A 26874-nucleotide genomic window follows, 5' to 3' on the forward strand; every position below is an offset into this window, starting at 1 on the left:
AATCCCGCTGTCTTTTCTTCCTTTTTCATACTATGTTTCCTTGTTTCCTTGCCCCTTTTCCTTATTTACACTTGAAATGTTTAACATGTTGTCAGCAGGATACATCATTTTCCATTCTTTCTTATTAATATCCCATTCTCTGCTTCTTTTAGTGTTTTCTGTGTTTACAGTGTATCGTTTCATTTATCAAGATGGACATGGTCAAAACCTTTTTGCCTACATTACATAGACGTGCATTATATTAGTGTGTGCAGAGTAGTGACCATCTACACCCAGTTTAGATGTAGTAGTAGCAGTGTAAGGGAATCTATCTGATCCACTTACGCTGCTTGTGGCTTTGTGGATGGCGTGTCTGTGCTGTGCAACATTGCACGCAACTGGGTAAAGGAATTTGCCTTTTTTTTCTTCACTGTAATTCAGTGTCTGAGTTGTTTTACTTAAGGTATTATATGAAGAGAGAGAGATAGACATAGATATATTGAGAAGCAGAGAATAGTATATACATGAACTGTAGAATACTAATAGTGACTGGAACATACATTCCAAAATCACCCGCACATGTAACAGTTAAAGAGATTGAAGACATGTATATGAAGCAATGTGATACATATATGGAAAAAAATGTGAAGGAGACTGCACTGGTATCTCAGAATACTGTGTCTTATTGTGTAAAATACCTTCCTCCCCACTAAGAATGATAGGGCAAAACTGGTAGAGCAAACAAAAAGCATAAAATGCATAGAAGCCCCATTGAAGGTTTGACCCATGCAAAAAAAAAAAACATATACAATTTGTAGAAAAACATATACGGTTTGTATTTTTAAATGTGTTGAGTTGTAATTTTGAATCTTGAATGAATATTGGGAAATCAGTCATTAGGTCATGTGTTGATCAGACCAGTGATGAAACTAATGGTGGCAAACAGTGTGCTCTTAATTTTGATAGATCTTCCAAGATGACAACCAGAGGCAAACATCAAACAGTGACACATTTGACAGCTCACATCTGCTGGCCCATTAACTACAATATTCTGTGCCTGAAAGAGAGGAAGGCACAACTGAAATGTGTGATATATCATGGAGAAGGATCGAGTAAATATCCATGTCCTTCACAAAATAACACGGTACTGAAATCCACATCAGTGGAGTGTAGGAACAACAACCACCATAGTGTAGGTGCAGACAGCAGAGTGAATATGCTGACAGGCTGTATGGCAAGGTGGTGGCCCACAGCATTGAAGTAACTGTTGTACTGCATACAGGCATCAGCGGAAGAACACCGGGTGTCATTCCTCACTAACATTCTCTTTCTTCTTTGGGGTTGTGGAAGTCCTTTAAGTGCACCTACTGTATCTTTCTTCTTCTTGTTTATGGTGGCAGCTCTTTAAGTGCAAAGTCCCACACAGTGTTGATATGATCTTGTTCTCTTCAGACCAGGGTCATGAGTGCAGAGTCCCACTGTATGTGTGCAGAGCACAAACTTGAATGACCACTGCCACGCCTCCCACTTTGAGTGTGAGATAGACCACCAGTGGTGAGGAATTTTTCACTAAAACTGTGGTGAAACAGTGGTGGTTGACAGTGTGATTTTGAAATCCTGCTAACATAGCAACATAATTACTGAAGATGTAGAAGCTCCTAAACCATTCTAGGATTTCCATTGTTCCATGTGTTGAGTAAGATCAGATCCACCACAAAATTCCTTCAAGGATGGCAATGAGGGTGTCAGGAGCAGGTTGATATCATATTGAAACTTCATGCTGTGAGCCATATTCAAGGTGAACATCATGCTGATATAGCCTTCACCACAGGAATTGTGCAGGTGAAAGTGACAGGCCCTTATCAATTATTTTGGAAGATTTTCTATCAGCCATTCTAGGCAGCCTTTTCAAAACCAAGGATATTGCAACATGGTTGTTATGTTGATCCCAGTGATTCAAAAATGGTTTATTAATACAAATGATGCTAGCTGAGTTGTATCTCTGACATCCTCCTCTGTGTCGGCCACGATGGTGGACACCACCGCTTGCTGCTGCTGCTCCAGGCTTTATAAACTTTTGCTGCAGAAGTTGTTGTAGGGGTCATTTCTGGGTCAGATGCTGGAGTGCCTTGTCTCATGTGCACAGTGCCACTATATTAGTGTTGAGAAGACATTTTACACATTGACTTCCTCATTGTGAGTCTGGTCACTTTAAGATCCTGTGGGTTGTGTGGATTATGGTGAGATGCATTCTTGGTCAGATCCACAACATTTTACACATTGTCTTCCTCACTGTGAGTCTGGTCACTTTAAGATCCTGTGGGTTGTGTGGATTATGGTTTGCTGCATGCTTGGTCAGATCCACAACATTTTACACATTGTCTTCCTCATTGTGAGTCTGGTCACTTTAAGATCCTGTGGGTTGTGTGGATTATGGTGAACTGCATGGTTGGTCAGAGCTACATTGTTTTATTTTTTTATTTTTTTATTTTACATTTGTTAACCAGGTTAGTTCAGCTGAGCATTAGCTCGTTTTCAGTGGAGACCCGAGGAGAAAAGCTCCGCAATCAGTATTAACATTTTACATAAAGTCAGCAAGAAAATTGCATTGGCAGCTAAAACAATTAGAGAAATAACATTTTACAATAAAATGTTACGGAAAATAGTTGGGTACAAATGTTAGAGATCAAACTGCAAAAACCATTTACAACAAATCATACAGAAAAGCAGTAGAGTACAATGTCAGAATGTTTACAACAAAAACTTAGGTACAATGTCAATGTAGGGAAAAACAGTGTTCATTATTTCTAAGTAGTTATACACAGTACAGGTACAGATGGAGTAGTAAGGTAATGTAGAGGTTAAGCAATGAGACAGAGAGGTAGATGAATATTAAGACAGACAGTGGAAGAGAAAGGAGGGATGAAAGACAAGCTAGGGTTAGGTAGTTTCAGGGAGGATGACTACAATGGCAGGACTATTTATTTATTAGATATTCCTGAGTGGCTAGTTTGAAATGTTTTGTTTGGTTAAGGGACCTAATTTCTAGAGGTAATTGGTTCCAAGTTTTAGTAGGGTTTTAGTTATAAAGTAAACACCCTGATTTGATTTTGGGTTTATAGATCTGTAGGAAGTCTTGGTCTGAGCTACGTAATGTCCTGGTTGGGGAATATTTAGTTATAATTGATTGAAGGCTAGGGCAGAAAGATGGTAGAGGATGGAGTGGATAATTAACAGTTGCTGTAGTAGTTACAAATGAGGGAATTCAAGCCACTGCAAATGTTTAAGAGATAGGCAACGGTGTGATTTGTAGGTTTGGTTTGCAGCAAATCTGGCAACTTTATTATATGTAGTTTCAAGTCTGGTTATGAGTGTGGTGTTAAGATTTGTGTATAATTGAGAGCTATAAAGGAGGGTGGGAAGAAGAAATGCATGGGAGAGAGTTATTCTGGTTGAGTTGGTTAAATGTCTTTTGTTTTGGTAAAGGAGTCCGAGTTTCTGGTGAGTCTTTTTGATAGAGGTGGTGATTTGGAGATCAAATTTAAGCTGATCATCTATTATGACTCCTAGCAGTTTAGTGATAGGGTTAGAGGTAATGACAGTGTTATTGCTAGATAGGATGGAAAATGTTATTTTGAGATTGATGAGGTGTTTTAGTTTAGTTTTCTTAGGGTTGAAAATTAATTTGTTGTCACAAAGCCATGTCTCAATGGTGTTGAATGATGCTTGGGTAGTAGAGTGGAGGTCAGATGGATTGTCAGCAATGGTGATGACTGTAGAATCATCAGCATATTGTACAAGTGTGGAGTTGGGACAAGAAGTGTAAAGTAGTTTGGTGAAAATATTGAAGAGCAGTGGCCCCAGTATGGATCCTTGGGGGACACTTATTGGGACAGTTAGGGCGGGAGAAAGTGCAGCATGCTATTTAACAGCTTGCTGGTGGTTAGAGAGATGTCTGGAGAACCAGGATATGGTGGGAGGAGAGAATCTTAAGTGAGAGAGTTTGTCTAGGAGGAGGGGATGGGAGACAGTGTCAAAGACTTTGGACAGGTCGAGGAACAGACATGAGACTAGTTTATTATTGTCACGGGCCGGTGATACAGTATTAATGAAGGATGTTAGTGCAGTTGTAGTGCTGTGTTTGGGATGAAATCCATGTTGTGTTGTTGTTGCATCTTTCAGCTTTTCCCGGTTAGGGGTCGCCACAGCGGAACTCTGGTCTGTAAATGATTGGCAGTAGATTTTTACATGCCGAGTTACCAGCCTTGCGGCACAACCTTCAACGAAGGTACGCCCATTCATGCATGTCTCCACACTGAAGACGCTTTAGTTGCGAATCGAACAAGACAACGTCTTACTGTGAGGCGACAATGCTACCTCAGCACCACCACTGCCATGTTGTGTGTGTGTTAGAAGGTTCTGTTGGAGAAGATATTGCATTATCTGCTTGTGAATGCATTTCTCAAGAATCTTGGAGAAGGGAGACAGTATAACAATTGGTCTGAAGTTTGAGATATCAGAACAATTACTTCCTTTATGTATAGGTAATGTGTAGAAAGTTTTCCATATTGATGGAAAGTATGATTCAGAGATAGATCGGTTGATCAGGATGGATACTGGATAGGCTAGAGTTTCAGCAGCTATATGTAGAAAGTAAGAGGGTAGGTTATCAGCTGAGGGGAAGCAGGGTTTGAGTTTAGAGAGTAGAGATTTAATATATTTAGTTGAGACAGATGTAAGAGAGAAAGAGTTAGAAGGAGAAGGAGGGGAAGATGAGAAAGTGGGGTTTTCAGTATTTTTACTAGTGGGGGGTCATTAATTATGGTAGTTATTGAATTAATAAAATGATTGTTAAATTCAGTGGCAGTTTCTTCAAAAGTTTTATTTGGACATCGGCTGAGAGGGGAAGGGTTTCCTGGATGCAGTGTATGATTGATTGAGTTCCAGAATTTTTTAGGGTCAGATTTTTGGATAGTGGGAGGGTTTGCATAGAAGTTGATCCTGTCTTTGTTGATAATTTTTTTTATTTGATTTCTAATTGCTTTGTAAGTCTGTAGGAGAGAATGGGTCTTTGTTTTGGTCCATAATTTTCATATCTTGTCACGTTTTTTCATCAAGGCTCTAGTATGTTTGGTCATCGTTTAGAAAGGTAGAGTTGAAAGAGTGGACAGCCTCATCTAAGGGGAGTGTAGTGAGATGGGACCAGTTAATATTAGAGAGTTGGTCTATGAAAGAGTCTGGACTAAAGGATGAGGTTTTGCAGGAGGTGATAAACCTGAAAGGTCTGGTGAAATGGGGAGTGTGTCTATTTACTATGATAGGGCAGTGGTCACTAAGGGAATTTGGTAGAGTGTGAGGGTTGTGGTAATTTTGGGGATGAGACACCAAAATCCAATCCAGGAGAGACTGTGGCAGGTGTAACTTGCTAATATGAGTAGGGGAAGTGATTAGTTGCTCAAATCCATGTAGGTTGATGCAAGAGATAGTTTGGGGAGTTGAATTGTAAGCCAATCTATGTTTACTTCCCCTAGAAGGATGGTTTCATTAAGGATGGTCTGTGAGTGGTGGTGTAGGATGTTTACCAGTATACTAAGATTATCACCAGGGGGGATTTAGATTGCTACAACACTTATGGTGGTAAAGTTGTTAAGTTTAATATTGGTAAGTAGGAGTTCAGCTGTAGAAAAAAATGGGTAGATGGAGGTTTGGGGTAGTTATTGAGAGGTGGTCACGGAAGAGTATGGCTACCCCGGTTAACTATTGAAATGTTGAACGGCACTACATCTACTGTACTATAGTCGAACATGGAAGTTCGAAAATAGTAATGTCGACGACAAAAAAACAATCTAGGACTGTGTTTTAACATGGGTCGAGGTAGGGGAGATGTTTGTAGTTCTGAATAATACTGAACACCTACCTCGACCCATGTTAAAACCATTCCTAGATTGTTTTTTTGACGTCGACATTACTATTTTTGAACTTCCGTGTTCGACTGTAGTACAGTCGATGTAGTGCTGTTCGACATTTCAATAGTAAACCGGCTACCCCTCCTCCTCTTTTCTTTTGTCTGTCAAGTCGTAGGATGTTATAGCCAGGAAGGGTAATTTCACTATCTTTATTATATGGTTTCAGCCAGGTTTCAGTTAGGGTGACTGTGTCAGGGGTATAGTTAGCTAACCAGGCATGGAAGTCCTGTACTTGATTTACTACACTCCTGAGGTTGATAGAGCAGAAAGATACTTGCTTTTTTAAGCGGGTGAGGTTAGTAGATGTTTGTACAAGAGGATTATTATTTATGGTAGATTGGGAGGGGCCTGGGTTAGGATGGATGTCCCCTGATAGAAGTAGTGGTTTGAAGTAGAGTAAGTGTTTAAATGGAAAGACATTCTTTTTCTGCTTTGATGTGGTTGGGAGGGAGAGAAATAATTTTATTTTAGGAAGGGGAGAGGCATAGTTTGGGTTAGAAGGACTGGTTTGCAGAGGAGTCTCGGGTTTGGTATTTGGATGTAGAGTACTGTTTGTTGGGTAGAAGTAGGATGGGGATAGATGTGTGTGATAGGATATGAGGAGGTATAAGAAGTAAAGTATAGGTATCAGGAGTAAGGCTTGAGATTTGAAAGGCATGGTTTGAAGGTAGAGTATGTGTAGAAAGTGGGAAAGTTGAGGTGTATGAAGGTACTATAGAGGAAGAGATGTGTCAGTAAGGAAGTAGTTGGGTGGGGCAGGGGAGGAGCTGGAAAAGGTGAGGTTCAGGTAGATAAGTATAAAGGAAATGATTTGGTAGGGGGGGTGGAAGGAGAGCGAACGAAGCAGGGCCCTACTGAGCAGCTGCTAAAATGTGAAAAAAACTATCAGTCAGCCCTTTGTCAGATTAGCTCAGGATTTCTTAAAGATATTGGAAATTATTCTGTTTAGTTGCAGGAAGTTATACAGTATTTTATTCGGGTAGTGAGATCTCAGAGTGTAGTTTGTGGAGCAGGGTCAGTATAGAACATCAGGATCTCAATGGTACTGTGCTCACACTTGTGACAAAGAACCTCTACTTCAGTGATGACGTAAGGTAAATGAATATAGAAAGGCCTTAAGCTATATTTGCACTTACAACAGTGGAGTACTTAGTTATATTTTCTTTTCAGTCAGGAAACAATAAAAAAAAAAGGCAGTAGGTACTCTGACTTGCTTGTATTGTATACCTTTTTTACTGACATAAAATAAAACCAATTTTACCAAGGAGTTCTGTGGAAATTAGGAAGACAAGAATTTATAAGAGAAAAGGTTTAGTAGAAATAGAAAAACAGCAGAGCATACCATTAGTTCTAACTGTAGTCTGTCTTTACATGCTGTGTTAAGTACAGAATGGGGGGGGGGCAGCTAATGTCCTGAAACAATTAGGAAAATCAGTTGGTACTTTGGACTTACTTGATTTGCATACCTTTCTTTTGAAATAAAACAAACTTGTAACCAGGAGTATGTGGGATTTAGAAAGACCTCAATTTGTAGGAGAAAGGGTTTAGTAATACCAGAAAAAGAGCAGGGCGTTCAAATAGTTGAAACAGCTTGCAAAGAGAGACTGCTGTTAGGAAGTATAGTATAGGGAGGGGGCAAGCTAATGTTCATGATGGACTGCTTTACTTAAAAATAGAAATTAAACAAGGGCTTCCAATTAATTTTGTCTAGAGGATAAAACATACTTTCTGTATATTTTGAAAATAACACTCATCCAGGTTGCCCGGTTTTGTTAGAGCACTGCAGGCCAATAGATTGAACTTGGCTTTGCTGGGATCCAGGGAAAATAGATTAAAAGGAGAAACTGGGAAGAAAAAATAATCAATATTAACACAAAATACTGCAATTCCTGATAAGAAAAAATGCAAAAGATACAAAGCTGCTAACAGGAGTGGAAAGAAAAAAAGGAAAATAAACTAGGTAATCTATACACAGATAAATGCCTCAGCTTGTGATAATTAAGACAATTTTTGTCACTTTTATCACATTCAAAAGATTAATGTAGTTGCAAATATATATCAGAAAGTGAAAATAGAAAATAACATTTACAGAACTAACACACAGTAGTCGGTGCAATACTGTACATATTACAAGCAGAGAAGTGCAACATGGACTGCTACACTTAAGATCCTACGGGTTGAGTGGATTATGGTGAGATGCATGCTTGGTCAGATCCACGACATTTTACACATTGTCTTCCTCACTGTGAGTCTGGTCACTTTAACATCCTATGGGTTGCGTGGATGATGGTGAGATGCATAGTTGGTCACATCCACAACATTTTACACATTGTCTTCCTTACTGTGAGTCTGGTCAATTTAACATCCTATGGGTTGCGTGGATGATGGTGAGATGCATGTTTGGTTAGATCCACAACTTGCAGAGCAGCAACACTAATGGTTCTGGATTTGCTGAGTTAAAACAAAAAAGAAGCACTGCAGTTGATCCATAACAAAAATGCTTCTCTAAAGAGCAAACACGCATTTTATTTTACCCCCAAATATGTTTGAATTTCATTTTTGACACTCTCTGAAACCACTTTCTGTCCACCATAAGTGTGCAAATTATAGATGGTTTATATTGTTTTATACAGATGATGGAAGAAATGGATAGATTTTGTCTCCAGGATTTAATAGATAGTGGATTTTTATCACAATGAAAAGTATGCAGGATCCTTGACACTGTAACTGAGGGCTGACATCTTCAGAAATGAATATGTAATAGATGTGAGGAAGTTGGTAAACTGAGTACCTTTGCATCAGTGAAAGACTGTAATGAGATAAAGGTTCAGGCAGAAATTTATGCCTGTAATATGAATTTGTTTCCTTGAAAGAAATTAAAGTCTTACGAGATAAGTAGGTTCAAAGACTTATATCATGTTTTGATACTAATGTGGGTTCTCTGGATTGTAATGTAAAATACTCACGAGCAGTGTATGGCATTACTCCAGTGCATTGTGCATTAACAAGTACCAATATTTTGATGGACAGGCACTTAAGAACTGTACCTTACATAATGCTCATAATCATCTTTTTGGTGAGATTCTAATAAATCATACTCTTTGACACTTACTGCAGTTGCAGCTGTGGATATGGATACTGTTGTGCGAGATAAGGGGGAACAGTGTACAAAGAGGATTGGCTAATGATGATCACCATAATACAGAAGGAGTGAATTTTGAGCTGTTTGAAAAGCAAAGGAGAAGGGCATTGGGTGGATCAGTTTTGACATTAAATGATAAAGGCAATAGATGGATTGCTGTTATAATCAAACAGTAGAAAAGTCAGTAAAAAAATTTTAGTAATCAAAGGTTTTATGTATGAGGTTAGAAACAAACTTAGTGTCTGGTTCCAAAGGAGTTAGATTACTGTAACTTGTTCAAAAGGCTGTAAAATGTTTAACATTTTGTTGGCTTTAAGGCAACGTTTTAAAAAGTGGCAAGATGTTTGGAAAGCTGGGGGAGTCATTCATGTTGGCCAGTGTAACATTCCTTTATTTATAAATTATTTTAATGAGATTAAAGAATTAAGTACGAAAAAGAAGAACTGAAGTTAGGTTTTTCTGATGTAAACCCATGAGCAGAAATTTGGATATGCACCAAGTAGCTAGGTATTTGCCAGTAATATCAGGCAAAACTATAGGTGCATGTGAACTCTTTTTAAGAGTTAGTGAATTTAATGTGAACGTTGTCACATGGATGGAAGATATTAAGTTAATGTTTTTAACGTGCAATGCTAGAAGTCTTAATAAATTTACTTAGTAGGGTACAAAAACTAAGAATAATGAAACTGATTTTATTAGTGACAGAAATGTGGTCCTCTAAAAGGAATCCACCTTTGTATTTTTCAGGTTATATTACATTCCATAATGTTAGGCATCAAAAAAGACGAAGAGGTGTTTCAATATATGTGAATGAGAAACTCGTAATTAATAGTAGGAATTTAGAGGTAATATCATAATATATATAAAATGTTAGGGTATGTCTGTTTTTAACTCCCCAAGTCAAACTACAGAGGAGTTAAGGGGAATTCAGTAAGATTCTCATACCATCTTATTTTGAGAATAATTATGAGATCATTGTGGGAGATCTTAATGTGCCCCAAGTCCTGTGGGAGGTTACCACAAGTGATGGAGTGGCAACTGGTGATGTGGTAAAGAATAGTATAGAGCATGGGTATAGCAAGTGGATGAACCAACAAGAGTAGGTAATATATTAGATATTATTTGGATCAGATTATGAAAAATGTACAACTGAACCCAAGTAAGTAGGTTCTGACAATGCTACTATTGTACAGAAATATCTAGTAACACCCATGCAGGAAATCATAGGACAAGCATATTACATTCAACTAATTTTTCTATGATTGAGTAAAAATTAAAGAACTGGAAGAAGGAGAAGTCATCTGTGCAGCTGATATTGCAATTGGGTCGGAGATATTTCAGACATATATTTATCAGCTTGTAGAAGCATGTGTTCCACTAGTAACTGTAAAATCCACAAAATATAAGTCTCCTTTGTAGAATAGACCACTGCACATTGTTAGTAAAGTGACTATTATTGGAAAAAATACAGAGTCAACCTAATGTAAGAAAATAATGTAAGGGGAGATACAAACTTGCTACGACCTAGAAAATGTATGAGGGCTATTAGGAGGGAATATGAGTGGAAACATGCTTGTCACACAGTACATAATGGAAAAACATTTTTAAACATTTGAAGCAATACAAGTATAATAATTTTAGTTATGCCATTATGTTGAATGATATGTTAGTTGCTAACATTATGGCTTTAGCTGATTTTTTGGCTACTGTAGTCATATCTCAGTTGAACAATTATGTGACTGGTATCATTTCTTTTAATTTTGAGGGTTTGTGTCCTAATTTCTTTGCAGACAAATTTGTGGATGTGCTTAAGAAGATTAAACTAGATCAAACCACGTTCAGCTGCAAGTCCAGATGGAATTCATGGTTACTTCCTGAAGTCTATTATTTGGACTATTACTTTTTGTTCCATTACCTAATTTTGGGCATTCCACTGCAATTGAGAATTAAAGGTTGATCAGCTTGACCTGTGTCCTGGGAAAATGCTTTGAGAGAATTATCTCTAAATATATAATTGAGTGGGCGAGTTAAAAGAGGGATTTAACACAGTGCGGATTTGTTTAAGATAGATCTTGCCTGACAAACTTTTTTTTTTAACTTAATCTTTGGAAAACCTTGGATGAGGGGATACCTATTGATGTTATATATTTGGATATGGCCAACGCTTTTGATAACACTCCCAATCATAGAGTTATGTTGATGATGTTAGAAAATATCAGTCATTATGTTGTAAGCTGCATGTAGAACTGGTTATATCACAGATCAAGTAGAGTTAGACCTGGTGATGCTCTTTCTAAGATCTCAGGGGTCTGTCTTTGGACATGTTTTGTTTGGTTTGTTCATGGCATATTTTCCCAGGTCAGTTAAGTTCTGGTTGTGTAAATATGCTGATGATTATAAAATAGGTTCAATTATTTTAAAATAATAGGCTCAGTTATACCGGGTACTAATGGCCGACATGTACTCTAGGGATATTTGCATGAGTTAAACTTGTGGGCTACCTCTAATAGTGAAAAAAAAAGACCTGTATTATGCATTACGGCTATGAAAACCCATGTTATGGACAGCATACTGCTTAGTGTGATGATTGTTGTCAGGGATCTGAGAACAGCAATTTTTGATAAATTAAGTTTTTTTGAGTTACACCTATTGGAGATTATTAGGAGGTGCTATTATGAAATTAGATATTTTTGAGAACAGTTGTTAATAGGGTAAGGATATTTTGTTATCAATTTATAAAGCAGTCAAATGCCCATGTATGGAATTTCACGTGTCCATCTGTACAATAGTTCACAGCTGAATAGATTAGAAAGAATTCAGAAATATTTCATCCAACAAATCAGAGGCTTTAGCAGTGTGCATTAGAACAATAAACTGAATGTGTTATTACTTTTTTCTGTTAAATATGGATTGGCACAGAGTGTTTTAATTGTTATATATAAAAATTTACACACTGAAAGTTATGGTGTTAGTGTGGGATAAACAAGCAAACTACCTTGTAGAAATAGATGTCTGTAGAACTAAGGTATTGCAGAATTATTTCTGTTTTCCAGTTTGTAGGTGGTAGAACACCTGTCACATTTTTAAAAAAGGGTTTGAATGGTTGAACAGGAGAAAGGGTATTTAATTCTAAATATGTCAGTAGAAAGCTCTGTGAAGATCTTTCTAGGTTCTCTTGCCATTTGAGCCATCAGGCCCCCTTCCTACATCACTGAAATGAGTGCTGACTTTGAGGGCATGCCATTTAGGCAGTAATTAGAGGTGTTTTGAGGGTTTTTGCTTAACCCTACTCAATTCTCCATGGACAACCAGCTTACTGAGCCAAAGGGGCTGTGCAATGTGCTTTTGTGGATGTCATCTTTAACTTCCACAATGCATGGTGCCAGCAAGCAGCTCCTCCCCTCACCTACTTTCAAACACAGGAAGTGTTTTCTCTAATATCCTCTGGCAAAACTGCATTTCCCTATGTTCCCTGAGTACATACTACCCTCCCCTCACTCTGGGAGAGTTGAGTGGACCACACCACTTCACACCTCTCTCTTAACTATATCCCTCCTTGCCTGGCTTCTGTATTGCAGTAGCCACTAATCAAACTCCAGTCACCCGGGTCACATTACGGATTCAAGTCCACAGATGAAGCACAGAGCCAGGCTGTTTCTGGCATGGGATTAACATAATGTCTAGCATCCACATCAAGAACTAAGGTAACATACACATTCTAAGCCTCTTACTCAACAAACAGTCTCTACACTTCCTCATGTAGCAATGCAGATGACTTTCTTTGATTGTTGACTTACCTACTTCTGTGCCTCCCATAGCATAACTGTCCATGGTTAATACTTCAAGACTGTTTCCCTTGTTTAGAGCAACTGCTGCATTCCACACTGAAGTATTTCAAGTTATCTTCAAAACTAGCCCTTCCACTTTGCAGGTTCAAATAAGACTCTCCCTAAATATAACAAAATGTGTAACTACTGCATTAGTTATATTAGTACTTTGATGGCAAATGCTTAAACCATGATAAGCATGCTCTGTTTAGGCCTGCTACTGTCAGTGTTAATAGCATTTTTAAATGGGTTGTGCTTCATCTTGACCAAGACTTAACTTTTGCATCATGTTTAAGTACCATTTTCCTGTTATAGTGAGACAGATTTGGAGACTACTGTTATAGTGAGACAGCTTTGGAGACTACAAAGAATAACTCAGTAGAGCTCAGGATAGTTAGATTATACAAAGTGTTGCTTTTTCCTGGCACCGTGCACAGAACAACCATCATAACTTACCTGCTGGCCATGGATCTTGACCACATGTGGTAAGCCTGTCAGTGGATTAGCCTTCTCTCCAGTGTCCAGAGCTCTGCATTCCTGAAGCTGCTTGGTGGGCCTTGGTTTAAAACTATACCTGACTGCAGATACCTCATCAGTTCAATTTGGCTTCTCAGTTGTGACTCCCATGCAATGTCTGTAGTGTCTGACCAGATATATCCATACCAGTATCTGAAGGTCTCAAAACATTTAGTGCTTACAGTGTACATAGCTATGAATAAGGCTGCTGTTAAAGTCTGTAGTGTCAACATTCTCTTGTAGGAAATGTCTCTGGCCTCCTAGTACTCAAAGTTTACCATTTTTGGAGGAGACTCCATTTCGTATGAGTAAGTATAATGGCAATCACAAAGCAATACCAGTTCCATTTCCCAGTGTTCCTCAAATAATCCACTTTCTTCATCCTAGCTTTTTATTACATCACCATCATAAACAAATCACAAAGTCTTCATTAAATATAATATGTAAGCCAATAAATGACACCATAACTAATGCAGAGTGCCCCATTGTACATCCTGAAGCCTTTCAGTTAGCTCTTTCATGGTTATTTGTTATGATCAGTAAAAGATGTTATATAACTAGAGTTGTTAATGAGATTACAGTCACTGAAGTGCTTCAGATAATAGTCTATCTTTTCTAGAGTTTGGCAATACAAAGGATTAAGGCCAGGAGCTTTCAATGACATTCATCTTGTAGTCCAGGGTTCTGCATCCATTTGCACAAACTATGACTGTGCAGAAATCACTTAGCCAGGCAGAGGTCCTGCGCTGAGTCTGAACAGGTCCATGTGCATCGCTGCCCTGCCTTGATTAACAAGTACAAATAAATATGTAAGTTTTCTGCATTGCCTGTTTTCCCAGTCATATGATTTCATACAGAACACCACTACAATATTAATAGTAATGCCTTTGCATTCATATTAATAACTATTCACCATTTTACAGAATCTTTGTATTTTTGTCTCATATTTTTGGTTTGTACCTTCGTGATTTTCTGGTATATCATTGAGGACTAAAGTCAGTAAGCAACAACAGACATTTGAGCTTCAGACTTTATATCCTTTAGAAAATGCATACTAATGCAAAACACGTTATTTTATTGATTCTCTAAGTTTAAGAGCAATATTTAAAATCTGTCCTTATTTTTGCTCTTTGTCCCCCCAACTGTTTTTAGGTTTGTTCGGAGTTGTTGAGAGCTATATTTGCACTCATGTGACTCTGGCCTAAATGTGTAACTGTTCCCTTTGGGATGAGTAGTGTAGCTCAGAAATAGTATTTGTACTTGTCATTGTCCATATTAGAAACCATTATTACAAGAAAGCAGACGTTGAAGATCATTGTTAACATTATTGCCATGTGACTTGGACAGCCCCTTTTGTTTGTATTTATAAACAAGGATAAAGCAGTGACATGCTTAAACTTTTTCAGACTTATCCTGGGGATAGTCCCAGAGTCTCATAATAGGCAAATTGAGGCAGAGGGAATTAAACCATGGCCATGGAAAGCACCTTGTTATGATCTTGTAGCTTTAATCTTCCATGATAATTGTCAGAATATGAAAAGTTCAAAATATTATTTCCAGCTCTGAGCAAAATTAGGGATTATGTGGTTGGTATAAAAAGTAAATAGCTGATGAGAGCAAGGAACAAAAGTTAAAAGGTTCCCCTGAATGTATCGTGTGAAAAAATGATTTCCTTATCTGCTAAAGAAAACATATACTTAGGTGCTTGCATGAATTACCAAAACTGATCCTAGTGAAATCCTTGTTTTGTAATTTATTTATAAGATATATGTACATCAAATTGTTAGGTGTCTATCCCTCCCTAGTTGTGTTCACATAAATATTGCAATACTTTTTAAAATAACAAATTATGCTGAAGCAGGCAACGTTATGCATCATGTCTGAAGATGTAGTAAAGAGAACAGGAAATATCTGTTAATTGCTAACAGTTAGTAATGTTCCTAGAATGTGAAAAATGCCAAATGAGCCATGTCTAAATGCCTCTTAATGAACGCTGATGTGCGAAAATATTTTCATTTATTTAGATTTGTTGCAATAAATAATTTTTATTAAAAATAACAACAGAGATTTGAATACATCATTTTACATGGGGATCTTACTGAAAGACTAAAATGTGATGCAGCCTACATAGTGTCACACTTCCCCAGCACCATTTAAAGAAGCACACCAGTATATGTCTGCCCATTACAGTGAAGTGATGCAACTGGAATAAATGCAGAGAAAACTGTTCTCATGCTTAATCTTACCTTAAAGTCTATTGGTCACAGTTTGCAGTTAATTTCATTTAAAGTTGTAGGCCTGATATTAAAGTTGTAACTGGTTTTGCAAAAAAAAAAATGGAAATTCTACTGTATATTTTGACTTTCTAGCTCACTGTTTATTTAGCTTTTCTCTATAACCATACCCATAAAATGATGTAATTGCTGGCATTATGTAATTATTAATATAAATCTGTAAAATATTCTGGGTAAATAACAATAGCTGCCTTCTTTAGAAGAACAGTTTCTTACTTACAGTGTGGTGTTTAGTGTTAATATAAAGTATTCAGCTAGCAGGCTCTATTTAAGAACTTGTCATTTTGGAAGCAATGAACTCCTGTTGCTACATTTAGCATGTAAATGCAGTACACTATACATTAACAAGATAGTTAGGCACAATGGATTCAGTCTTTTTTGATGTCATGGCTGGAGTTTCCAGCCTTATCAACAAAATAAAATGCAAAAACAATACACTCTTTTCTATACTTTTTGCATCTAAACTTAAAGGTCTCAGTACACTTTAAGGATCAATGGGAAACTGCAAATTCATCCCTGGATTAGCTCAGTATTCCGTCATGAATAGGGGCAACATTTAAATGTTCTGCTTGTCTTTGGTTTATTTGTATTTAAAATATAAAGGGTTAAAATTTCATGGCATTATATGACTAGGCTTCTAAAGATCCTCACAGATCAAGTGCCTATCAACCTATGAAATAAACCCCTCGTAAAAAATGGAGCTTTTAACATGAGGCAGACTACAAGAAATGCACTGCACATAGAGATCAATCTTCTCTTAACATAGTTCTGTTGAAACAATCAGCCTTTTATTTGGACTCATTATCCATTAAAAAAGGTGATCCTGGTCTTAATAGGAACATGTGGTCATCAGGTTACAACAGGGATAGTTTGCAGGAGAGCTGATTATTGCTCCTTTGCAAGTGAAGTGTTTAAGGTAGTCATAAGAGAATAAACTTCCTGTCATTTTTTTTTCAGAATTAAAGAAGGAGGTTTGCTGGTTGTTGTTTCCACTTTACTGATGACATCTTGCACAATAAACTTCATATTCAGTGTCTGAGTGAGTTTTTGCTGGATACACCATTTTTTCCCATATCCTAAAGATATGTTTTAGGTGGATTGGTTCATAGGTTCATAGGTTACTACTAGGCTAACTACCCTTGTGGGCTATTTTAAGCCTAGCCAATTAACCCTTCTGAGAAACAAACCCTGCACCTTGTGTTTGTAAGGTAAACACCTTAACCATTATGCTAACCTCCCACCCCCTGACTTTAAATTTTCATTTGATGTGTGTGTAGTACGTGTGATATGGAAGAAGGCCCAATAATTAGCTTCTATTCCTTAACTTGGCCAATAAACTCTGTAGATGGCATTGGCAGTTGCTAGGATCATTTTTGAAATTTGATGCAACTCTGCAGTATTATTGGACAGACCCAGTAAATTAGGTCTTTTATTGTGTGACATTTGTATGTAAACTTTATTTAATTTAAAAAGGTTGCCAGGCAGATCTGAAATAGACCCTATTTATTTATAAACTTTTTTTTCAAACAGCTTTAATGAATTATCACTTGTGACATAGACAAATTTACATTCATATAAATGTAATCAAACTATATTAACAGACATTATACTTCACATATTTTGCTATATATCCTATACCCTAAGCAATATTATAGTAAACTCTCAGTTAACCTCAAGCAACTTGCAAAAAAAAAAATCAAAGAAATACAGTGCAATTTTCATGTATTGTACTTTTTGCCCCCCCCCCACCCGCAGAAACATACCTTACATTTTTAAAGTTTTAGAGTTTTAAAAAGGAACATAAGAAAAAAATTCCCTGTCTCCCCAACCTGAGAACACGTCAAACCAAACAAATAGTATAGGGTACAGTATTAGTCAGGCCTGTTTTTAATAGTAACTCTCAAGCAACCAGAAACAACAGTTATCCTGCATCTATCAATCCCCATGGGTGCCAGATAACTGAGAGTTTACTTTACATAAATCATTACATTCCTACTTTTTTTAAAACAAGAAACATCTTCATTAAACCATCAGATACTACACAGGCAATCATACATTTATATAAATGAAAACAAACCCACAGACATAATCCTAGTAACAAGCATTTTACATCACAAACCATACTGACAACATTATACATCACTTATAATTTACCCAGTCTTTCGCACTCAGACATTACATAGCTCATTTAAGTCCTGCTGCCTTTTAGGTCTCATTCCTCCCTTCTATGTATTATTCCCACAATTCCCATTTTTTCCTGTGTAATTTTCTCCTACCGTTTTCTAAAGATCTCAGTTCCAGTTGCTTTCTCTCTGTTACTATATTCACTGCTTCCAGTATAGTTGGTTTAGATTTTGATTTCAATTTCTAGTAATTGCTTTTTTGGCAACCACCAGACACAGCAAGGCCATACCATGTCTAGGCAATTCTAATTCTGTATCACAGCTCAGAAAAATCATCTTCCTCGTCAGACCGATCTGCCCACCCAGCATCTCCTATAGTACAACCTTGAGCAAAAAGACATTCATGTTTTTGTATAGATATGGCCGTTAGTTACAATCAGAATTAGAACTTGAAAATATAAATTTAATTTTCAATTGACATAAATTCATTAAACAGATGAAAATTAAATTAATATTTTCAAGATTGACATAAATTCATTAAACAGATAGTGGTATACAGTGCATATAAACATATTAGTGGTACTTTCTTAATGCTATATGAAAACAACAATGCAAATCGAATGACTATATTTTAGACAGTAAGGACTCTCAAACATCTTTGAATTAAAATTCAGTTAGAAACAAGCACAGAACTACTGTTGTATTTGAAGAAGACATGCATATTTTCACATGCCAGGACATCATTACTTAAGTAATATCCAAAATAATGACACAGACTTAAATCTAAAGCAATTGTTTAATGAAAACCACATTTAATACTGCTAGAAAAATATTAATGAAATGACATTCTTTATCAATTTTCAATACATACTGATCAAGCAGTTTTGTGGAAATGTGCTTCCCTGTTTCAAAGGAATGTTTTGTGTTGCTAAAATCTCAGTTTTGAAAACAGTTGAATGGAGTTGTACTATTAAAATGTCTGGAAACTATTTATATGCATAAAAACACACACGTGGATGATGTGAAGAATAAATGAGTCAAAATCACTTGCTCTCAACCCTGCTCTAACTTTCCACTCTTTTTCAGTCTCTGTGTAGTGAAGTCAAACAGCGTCGCCGTGGTATTGCCTCTGTTTTACGTCTTTGCCAACGTCTCCTTGATGATCAAGAAACCTGCAATTTAGATGAAGATCGTCAGTCTTTGCAGCTCATCATTGTGAACTTGGAAAGAAGGTGGGAAGCTATTGTTATGCAGGCAGTCCAGTGGCAGGCCAGACTACAGAAACACTTAGGACAAAAACAGGTAAATGCAACATTATGTAGTTGTGTTTTGTTTTTTTTTTAACTCGCACAGTACCTGTTTTTCATCTCAGCTGTGTGACATATATAATGATTAAAAATATATCGATTCGTGTTAATTTATAGAGTTTGAAAAGTCCATCTTTTGTCATACATTTCACTTCCCCTTACTTCCGAGTTTTAGTTCTTCAGATGTCATGATTTGTTTAATTTTATTTTTGTTTTATACTGTATAGAGATAATGCAGTTTTAAGGATAATGTGCAGTACACTGGGAAGTCATGGAAAGGGCAAGATGGACCTGGCAGAAAAAGAAAGCAAAAGAGAAAATAAAAAAGCTAGGAAAGAAAAAGAAGATTCTAAGGGCTAACCAGGCTAGGCCAAAATTTGAAGAAAGTATTGTTCAAAATTTGAAGAAAGTATTGTTCAAAATTTGAAAAAAATATTGTTCAAAATTTGAAGAAAGTATTGTTCAAAATTTGAAGAAAGTATTGTTCAGTCTTGGGTCATGCATATCTCTCTCTCTCTCTCTCTCTCTCTCTCTCTCAGTTTATATAAGAGTGAATCTCAAGCTTCTGAAATCTCAAAATTAAGAAATAAAAGAAGATAAAAAATGACAAATGCAAAAACCATGTTTTTGCAGGGGGGAAAGCCCCTCTGCACCCCATACCTGCTGCAACCTAAATATACTAACTCCGAGATCGCGCTACAGTGAAGAGAATGGTAATGTTCCCATTCCGCACTGAATGTACATTACCGTTCTCTTCACTGTACAGCGATCTCAGAGTTAGTATATTTAGGTTGCAGGGGTGTAGTAGGTGCAGGGGGCTTGCCCCCTGCAAAAACATGGTTTTAGGAGTTGTCATGTTTTTTTTTTATTTCTTAATTTCACCATTTCAGAACCTCGAGATTCTGGGTTTGTTATTATGAATCTCGAGATTGTGATCTTTCGAAATTATGATGTGGACCTACATATATATATATATATATAGATATAGATATCTATATATGTGTGTGTGAGGGTGTATGTATATATATATATATATATATATATATATATATAATATATCTGTCAAAGATATATATATTTATATATGTATGTGTGTGTGTGTGTGTGTGTGTGTGTGTGTATGGGTCTACTTAAGATTACCACAATCTCAGTAGACTGATATTCACAACACCGAGCCAAAAAACATGAAGTTTCACATCAGTGAAACTTCACATTACCGACCTCCAAATGCCGAACAGTTTATGCTGAGCGGAACAGGAAATCCGCTCATGTGCATGTTGTAGTGCGATCTTGAAGTTGGTATCTTTAAGTAGCAGGGGGTTTGGGGGGCATGGCCCCCTGCAAAAACGTTAAAATGAAAGGTTGCTGTTTTAGGCAACTCACTGAATACAATACCACTTTTGACATGTATCAGCTTGAACTATTGGGCATTTGGAGGTCGATAATGTGAAGTTTCTGTGATGTGAAACTTCGTGTTTTTCGGCTCAGTGTTGTGATTGCCAGTCTACTGAGAATTCAGTAATCTCAAGTAGACCCATATATAAATATGTATACACACACAGACAGACACACACACACACACACACACACACACACATATATATATATATATATATATATATATATATATATATATATATATATACATACGTACATACATACATGCATACATACATTGTAAGACTTAGGAAGTACTGCAGGCCCAGGTTTATAAAAGAACACAGTTTTATTATACAAAGGCAGAGGAAACCAAACAACTCAGTGTAGTATAATATTTATGCAATCTGAACATTACCTTCATAAAAGACTTTATAATCCATTAAACCAGCTTATTGACAGTATCAGTAGGATATTAGAATGATAAGTTACAGCTACAGGTATTACTGGGTCTTCCCTTCAGATTTACCATACCCCCCCCCCTCCAAAAAAAAAAAAAAAAAACTTCATACGAGTTTAGCTCAGGACACATCAACACTGAGCCCTAATTGAGCCATCAGACTCCGTTAATCTTTTTGGTCAGAACCTCTGCTCTGACCCACAGTGCACTCTCAGATAATGAATCAGCTTTCTAATAGAGCTTATCTTAACAATCCTATCTTGGTTTGTGATTTATTGTGGAGGTGACTGGTAAAAGAAGTTTTATTTGAATTTATATATTTTTTTGCCACTGTTTTGTACTGTTTGCAAGAAGAAAAGGATAGCCTGTAGATGAGAAGATTTACTTTTATTTATATTTTGTTGTTTTACCTTTAATTTTCACTGCTGGTTATTAGAAAGGGATAGGTTTTAGACAGGCAAGCTCTAGGCATCCCAAGGGGCCTAGTCAGCTATAAATTACCACAGACTGCAGTGACGACAATCCAGAGCTTATCTAAGCAATGCTATCTTGGTTTGTGATTTATTGATCTTTACTGTTAAAAAGAAGTGCGAATGCAGGCAATAGTGATGTAAAGGAATTACAGCTTTTGTTCGACTTTTAGAACTTGTACAGTCAGAACAACAACTTTACTGTACTTACTTTAGTATTTAATTGTATATTGCTTGTGTAAAAACTCCACTGCCAATCATGAGCGGACAGGTGATCCGCTGTGGCGATCCCTAACCGGGAAAAAGCCGAACGAAGAAGAAGAAAATTGCTTGTGTGATTTTTCTCATAGGATTTAAGTAATCTTAGATTTCAGTGGTTACTGATTTTGATTATTCTTTTCATTTATAATTTTTTATTTGTTTGAAGCTGAATATGGCTTCCTTATATGAGTATGCCATTAATGATTTGCTAAAGCACAAATATCTTGTACAGTGTAATAAATGCTATGCATATTTAAAGGTAAAACCTGATAACACCGGTGATCTACGTTCCTCATATAAAAAGTTGGATGATTTGCTTACCATTGTTAGAAGTAAATCTAAACTTGCTGATGATGATGATGATGATTGCACTTGTGCAATTGCATGGCTTGGAGAACTGTTGTTACGTAGATTAATGACTGGACTGGTGAGATAAATAATGTTAGGCAAAGAGCAAATAGAGCACATTTAGGAAATGATCTGTCTATTGTCTGTGAAGATCATTCAATCCCTTGCGAAACAGACAATGCCCGTGACAACTTTGGAATTCTGGATGCAAGCATTCATCAGTCTGAGGATTCAGAGTGTTTAGAAGGAAACAAAAAAAAAAGAAAGAAAGGAAGAATTTGTCAACAAGTAACAAGGAAGAAAAAGAAACTGATGAATGTCTGTAAAGTCCCATTAGCCTGACGAGGCGGATATGCAAAGCTATGGAATGCATCATCATGGACCTAATAACCAAGGATATAGGGAATCTCCAAACTCTGGATCCCACACAGTTTGATTTTGTGAAGGGTAGATTATACCTGGTCATCTTGGTCAACTTCTTTGAGTCAGTCACCAGAGCTGTGGATGAAGCCAAGGTGGTTCATACAGCCTACCTTGATCTGGCCAAGGCCTTTGATACCATTCCCCACTCAGGAATCATACAAAAACTCCCTAAGCTAGGCATCAACCCCTATATTTTTTTATTTTTTATTTATTTATTTTATATTTTATTTTACATTTGTTGACCGGGCTAGTCTGGCTGGATACATGTCCATTTTCAGCAGAGGCCCGAGGAGAAAAGCTCCACTATATACTAGTAACTTACAATAAACAAAAAATATACAAAACATATAAGCAAATAAAGGAACATTATCATGTAGTATAGTAACAATGCAGAGGCAGTTTAACAAGAACTAAACAATAGTGAGGAATCATTATCCCATAATATTTGCAAGAGTAGGACTGCTAAAAAATGAAGAAGAGAGAAAATAGTAACACATAAAGAGTCTATAAATATTTACACCATTAACAAATTAGGATAAAACATGTTGTGCCGGGGCACTAGTTTTAGGATAGAGATTTGCACAGAAGTGATCAGCATCTAGGTTAAATAAAAGGAGAGATGACAGGTTGCAGTGATATATCAAGTATAAGGAGAATAGATAGTATAGGAAAATTAATAAGCAGGTGGGTCACTAGGTGCACTACACTGGAGGGATAGAAGTAGTGATAGAGGCAAGTAGAAGTGAATGGAGAGGACTGTAGAGAGGGATTGTTTGCTGAGCTCAGTCAGGATTAGAGCAGGGGCATAGCCAGTGGGATTGAAAATAGTTTCTTAGTTGTTTTTTGAAAAGGTGAGATGAGCCTAAAGTGGTCAGTTCTATGGGAAGTTTATACCAGTATGAGCCAACAGCATTAGCAAATAAGGAGTCACCTGCTTTATTATGAGATTTGAGAGTAGCTACTAGAAGTTTGCTGGCTGAGCGAAGGAAAGTAAGATTCTTGTATGGGGCAATGAGGTTATTAAGTATGGGTGTATTAGAGGGGTAATGGAGAATTTTATAAATGATGACTAATTGATGTAGGAGAATTAGATTTTGAAGTTCAAGCCAGTTAAGGTTTTTGAGATTAAGACAATGGTGAGTACGGAATGGGGAAACTGTGGCAAACCTGGCAATACTATGGTAGGCTGTGGCAAGTTTCTGAAGGTTAGCTTTTGAAATGTTGATAAACGATGGAGAGGCATACAATAGTGTAGAGATGAGATGAGTTTGGGCAAGAGACACTCTGGTGGTTGCAGTAAGAAAGGGCTTAAGTCTATAGAGGGCACCTATCTTTTTATTAACAGCCTTGATGGTTAGATCAATGTGGCAGTCAAAGTTTAGTTGATTGTCTATAGTAACGCCTAGTAGTTTAGTGGAACAATCAGGTTTAATGATAGTGCCATTGTCAGACACAATGGAAAAGGAGACTGGGGCAAATTTAAGGGTTGGAGTAAAAAGTAGTAATTTGGTTTTTTTGGGATTAAGGAGGAGACAGATATGTTGGAACCATTTTTCTGCTGCCGTAAAGACTTTTTGGGTGGAAGAGTGAAGTTCTTCTGGAGATAAAGCAGAACAGATGAGAGTTGAATCATCAGCATACTGAATACAAGTGGATGTCAGGAGTGAAGTAGACAGGTTATTTATAAATATGGAGAAGAGGAGGGGACCTAAGATGGATCCTTGAGGGACACCGATAGTGACTGGGAGCTGAGAGGATATATGGCTGTCCCAGAGGACTGCTTGTTTTCTATCTTTCAAATAAGAGTCAAACCACTGTAATGCCAAAGAGTCAAGTGAGAGAGATTTCAAAGTATCTAGGAGAAGTTGATGGTTGACCATATCAAAGGCTTTTGAGAGGTCCAGGAATAAGGCAGAGGAGAAAAGGTTGTTATTGCGATTTTTGTTGATCATGTCTGTGAAGGAGAGAAGGGCAGTGGAAGTACTATGGTAGGGCCTAAAACCATGTTGGGAGTCTATGAGTAGGCTATTTTGCAAAAGATGATGTAAGAGTTGATGGTGTATACAACGTTCCATAATTTTAGATAGTGGAGATAGTAGGGCTATAGGCTGGAAATTAGAAAGTTCATTAGTGTTACTTCCTTTATGCAGAGGAATGATATGGGAGACTTTCCAGCAGGATGGAATAGTAGATTCGGTTATTGTTCTGTTAATTAAGATGGAGACTGGGTAAGCTAGTTCTGCTGCTGCTAGTTGCAGATATTCAGCTGGTAGTTTGTCGGCTGAAGGGGTGCATGGTTTAAGTTTAGAGAGTAACTTACGTATGTGGGTTGTGGAGACTGTACTAAATTTTAGAGTGGGGGTGTTATTTTGAGGAGAGGTCTTTTGAAGGGAAGGGAGGGGAGTCATGGTGTTTGCTAGAGAGGTGACTGTTTCAGAGAAGAAGTTGTTGAATGTATTGGCTATTATATTGGGTGGGGTCTGAGCTAAGATAGCTGGTGTAGGTGTTTTGGTATTCCCTGGATGGAGCAGTTTATTGATTCCTGACCAGAATTTTGATTTTGGTTTTGTTGATATTGAAGGTAATAATTTTTTTTATCAAGATAGGTGAGTTTTTTTGTAGTATTTCTAAGGTGTTTGAAGTTTTGATGGTCAGTTGGGTTTTTAGTGGTTCTCCATTTTGTCCATAGTTTATTCCTAACTAGCATTGTTTGTTTGTTTTTTTTTGGAAAGCCAAGGGCCAGCTTTGGATCCTATTCTAATTAAGCGAGAGGGGCATGACGCTGGAGAATTTGTAGGAAAGTGTTATTGAAATGGGTAACTGCTTCATCAAGTGGGAGGTGTTTTAGAGCTGACCAGTTACATTCTTTGAGTTCATTAAGGAAAGTAGGCAGGTTAAAGTTTTTTTGTTACGCATAACGATAAGTAGCCTGTTTGAGATTGTTATTTTTTTGTTTAGTGATGTAGGTGAAGAGATGGTCGCTGATATTGTCTGGGAGTATTCCGGTTTTATATGAGAGGGGATTATTGTTGATCAATATCCAGTCCAGGATGGCTTGTTTATTGGTTGATTTGTGAATTCTAGTAGGGGAGTTTATGGTTTGTTGAAAGTTAAAGAGATTGAGGTGAAAGGTAGGTTTGGGAGAGATGCAGGAGTTCCAATCAATATTAAAGTCTCCTAAGATTATGGTTTCTTGAGGAAAGCTACAGGAGACCCAGCTAAGAATATTTTCAAGTGTGTTTAAGTTATTGCCTGGAGGGATATAGGAACATATTATATAAATGGCTTTGCTCTTATTTACTTGGAGTTTGCTACAGAGTATTTCAGCATTGACTAGGTGGGTTGCAAAATGGCTCACAGATAGAACCCACAATGTGAAAGTAGTTGACTCCAAGTCAGACTGCCGACCAGTCATGAGTTGAGTCCCACAGGGATCGGTCCTGGGTCCTCTCCTGTTTGGTATCTAATTTTCAGAAGTCCAGGCCAACACGAAGGGACTCTGGCTGACGGCATTCACAGACGATTGCAAGTTGGGAGCCATTATTAACTCCCCAAGTGATGTTGACATCCTACAGAAAGGCCTCACTGAGACCAACAACAGGTGTCAGAACCATGGTCTTAAGCTCAATGCCAAAAATGTATCGTCATCCCCTTTGGGAAAAACCCAGTTCCCATGAATTACCACATCGATGGTAGTCCACTGAACACAGAAGGTGTTATAAAAGATCTGGGAACACAGGTTGACAGCAACCTCTCTTTTGACCACCACATTGCCACTGTGGTTAGAAAGTCCTTCTATGTAGCACATCTCATTACTAAGGGTTTTGCATCCAGGAAGAAAGAGGTCATTGTCTCCCTCTACTCTCCCCTCATTAGGGCAATCATTGAGTACAATGCCCCATTTGGCATGTACCTCTCTAGACACCTGCAACAACTGGAGAGGCCACAAAAGTACCTCTCAAAGAGGATCCTAGGCCTTAAATACTTGTCCTATATGGACAGACTCAAAAAACTCCAACTATTCTCTGTCTCATATCACCTACTTAGAGGCGATCTCTACTTGACTTACACATCCATGTCTGACCCAGCTCTATTAGAAATGCTACATCTAAAGAAACCCCAATCCCTCCACACCACATGCTCCAGAGACCTCATCCTCATTACCACAATCAACAGAAAATGCTGGAGGGACAGGTTCATAACCCAGAGGCTGCCCATGCTATGGAATAGACTTCCCATACATGTCAAACAGAGGACCTCACTGGTCCTTTTCAAGAGAAATCTCTATGAGTGGATGGAAAATAGAAAATTCACCCTGAGGATCACTCCAGTGGCTCTACTGGACATTGGCACTGGGAACTAAGGTCAGTTGGCACGATGC

General features: G+C 37.4%; 1 protein-coding gene across 4 annotated transcripts in view; it reads left to right on the forward strand.

The window, feature by feature from the left end:
• Nucleotides 1–26874, forward strand: part of AKAP6 (A-kinase anchoring protein 6) — a 2898826-nt gene that overhangs the window by 2514182 nt on the left and 357770 nt on the right. For all 4 annotated transcript variants that reach the window (XM_044073884.1, XM_044073885.1, XM_044073886.1 and 1 more), the window contains one exon: nt 18934–19149. In XM_044073884.1, coding sequence (XP_043929819.1) covers nt 18934–19149 — 216 coding nt within the window. The remainder of the gene's footprint in view (nt 1–18933; nt 19150–26874) is intronic.

Source organism: Protopterus annectens, chromosome 6.part0 (genome assembly GCF_019279795.1).
Source record: "Protopterus annectens isolate FY-2018-M chromosome 6.part0, PAN1.0, whole genome shotgun sequence".
NCBI classification, from domain to species: Eukaryota; Metazoa; Chordata; order Ceratodontiformes; family Protopteridae; genus Protopterus; species Protopterus annectens.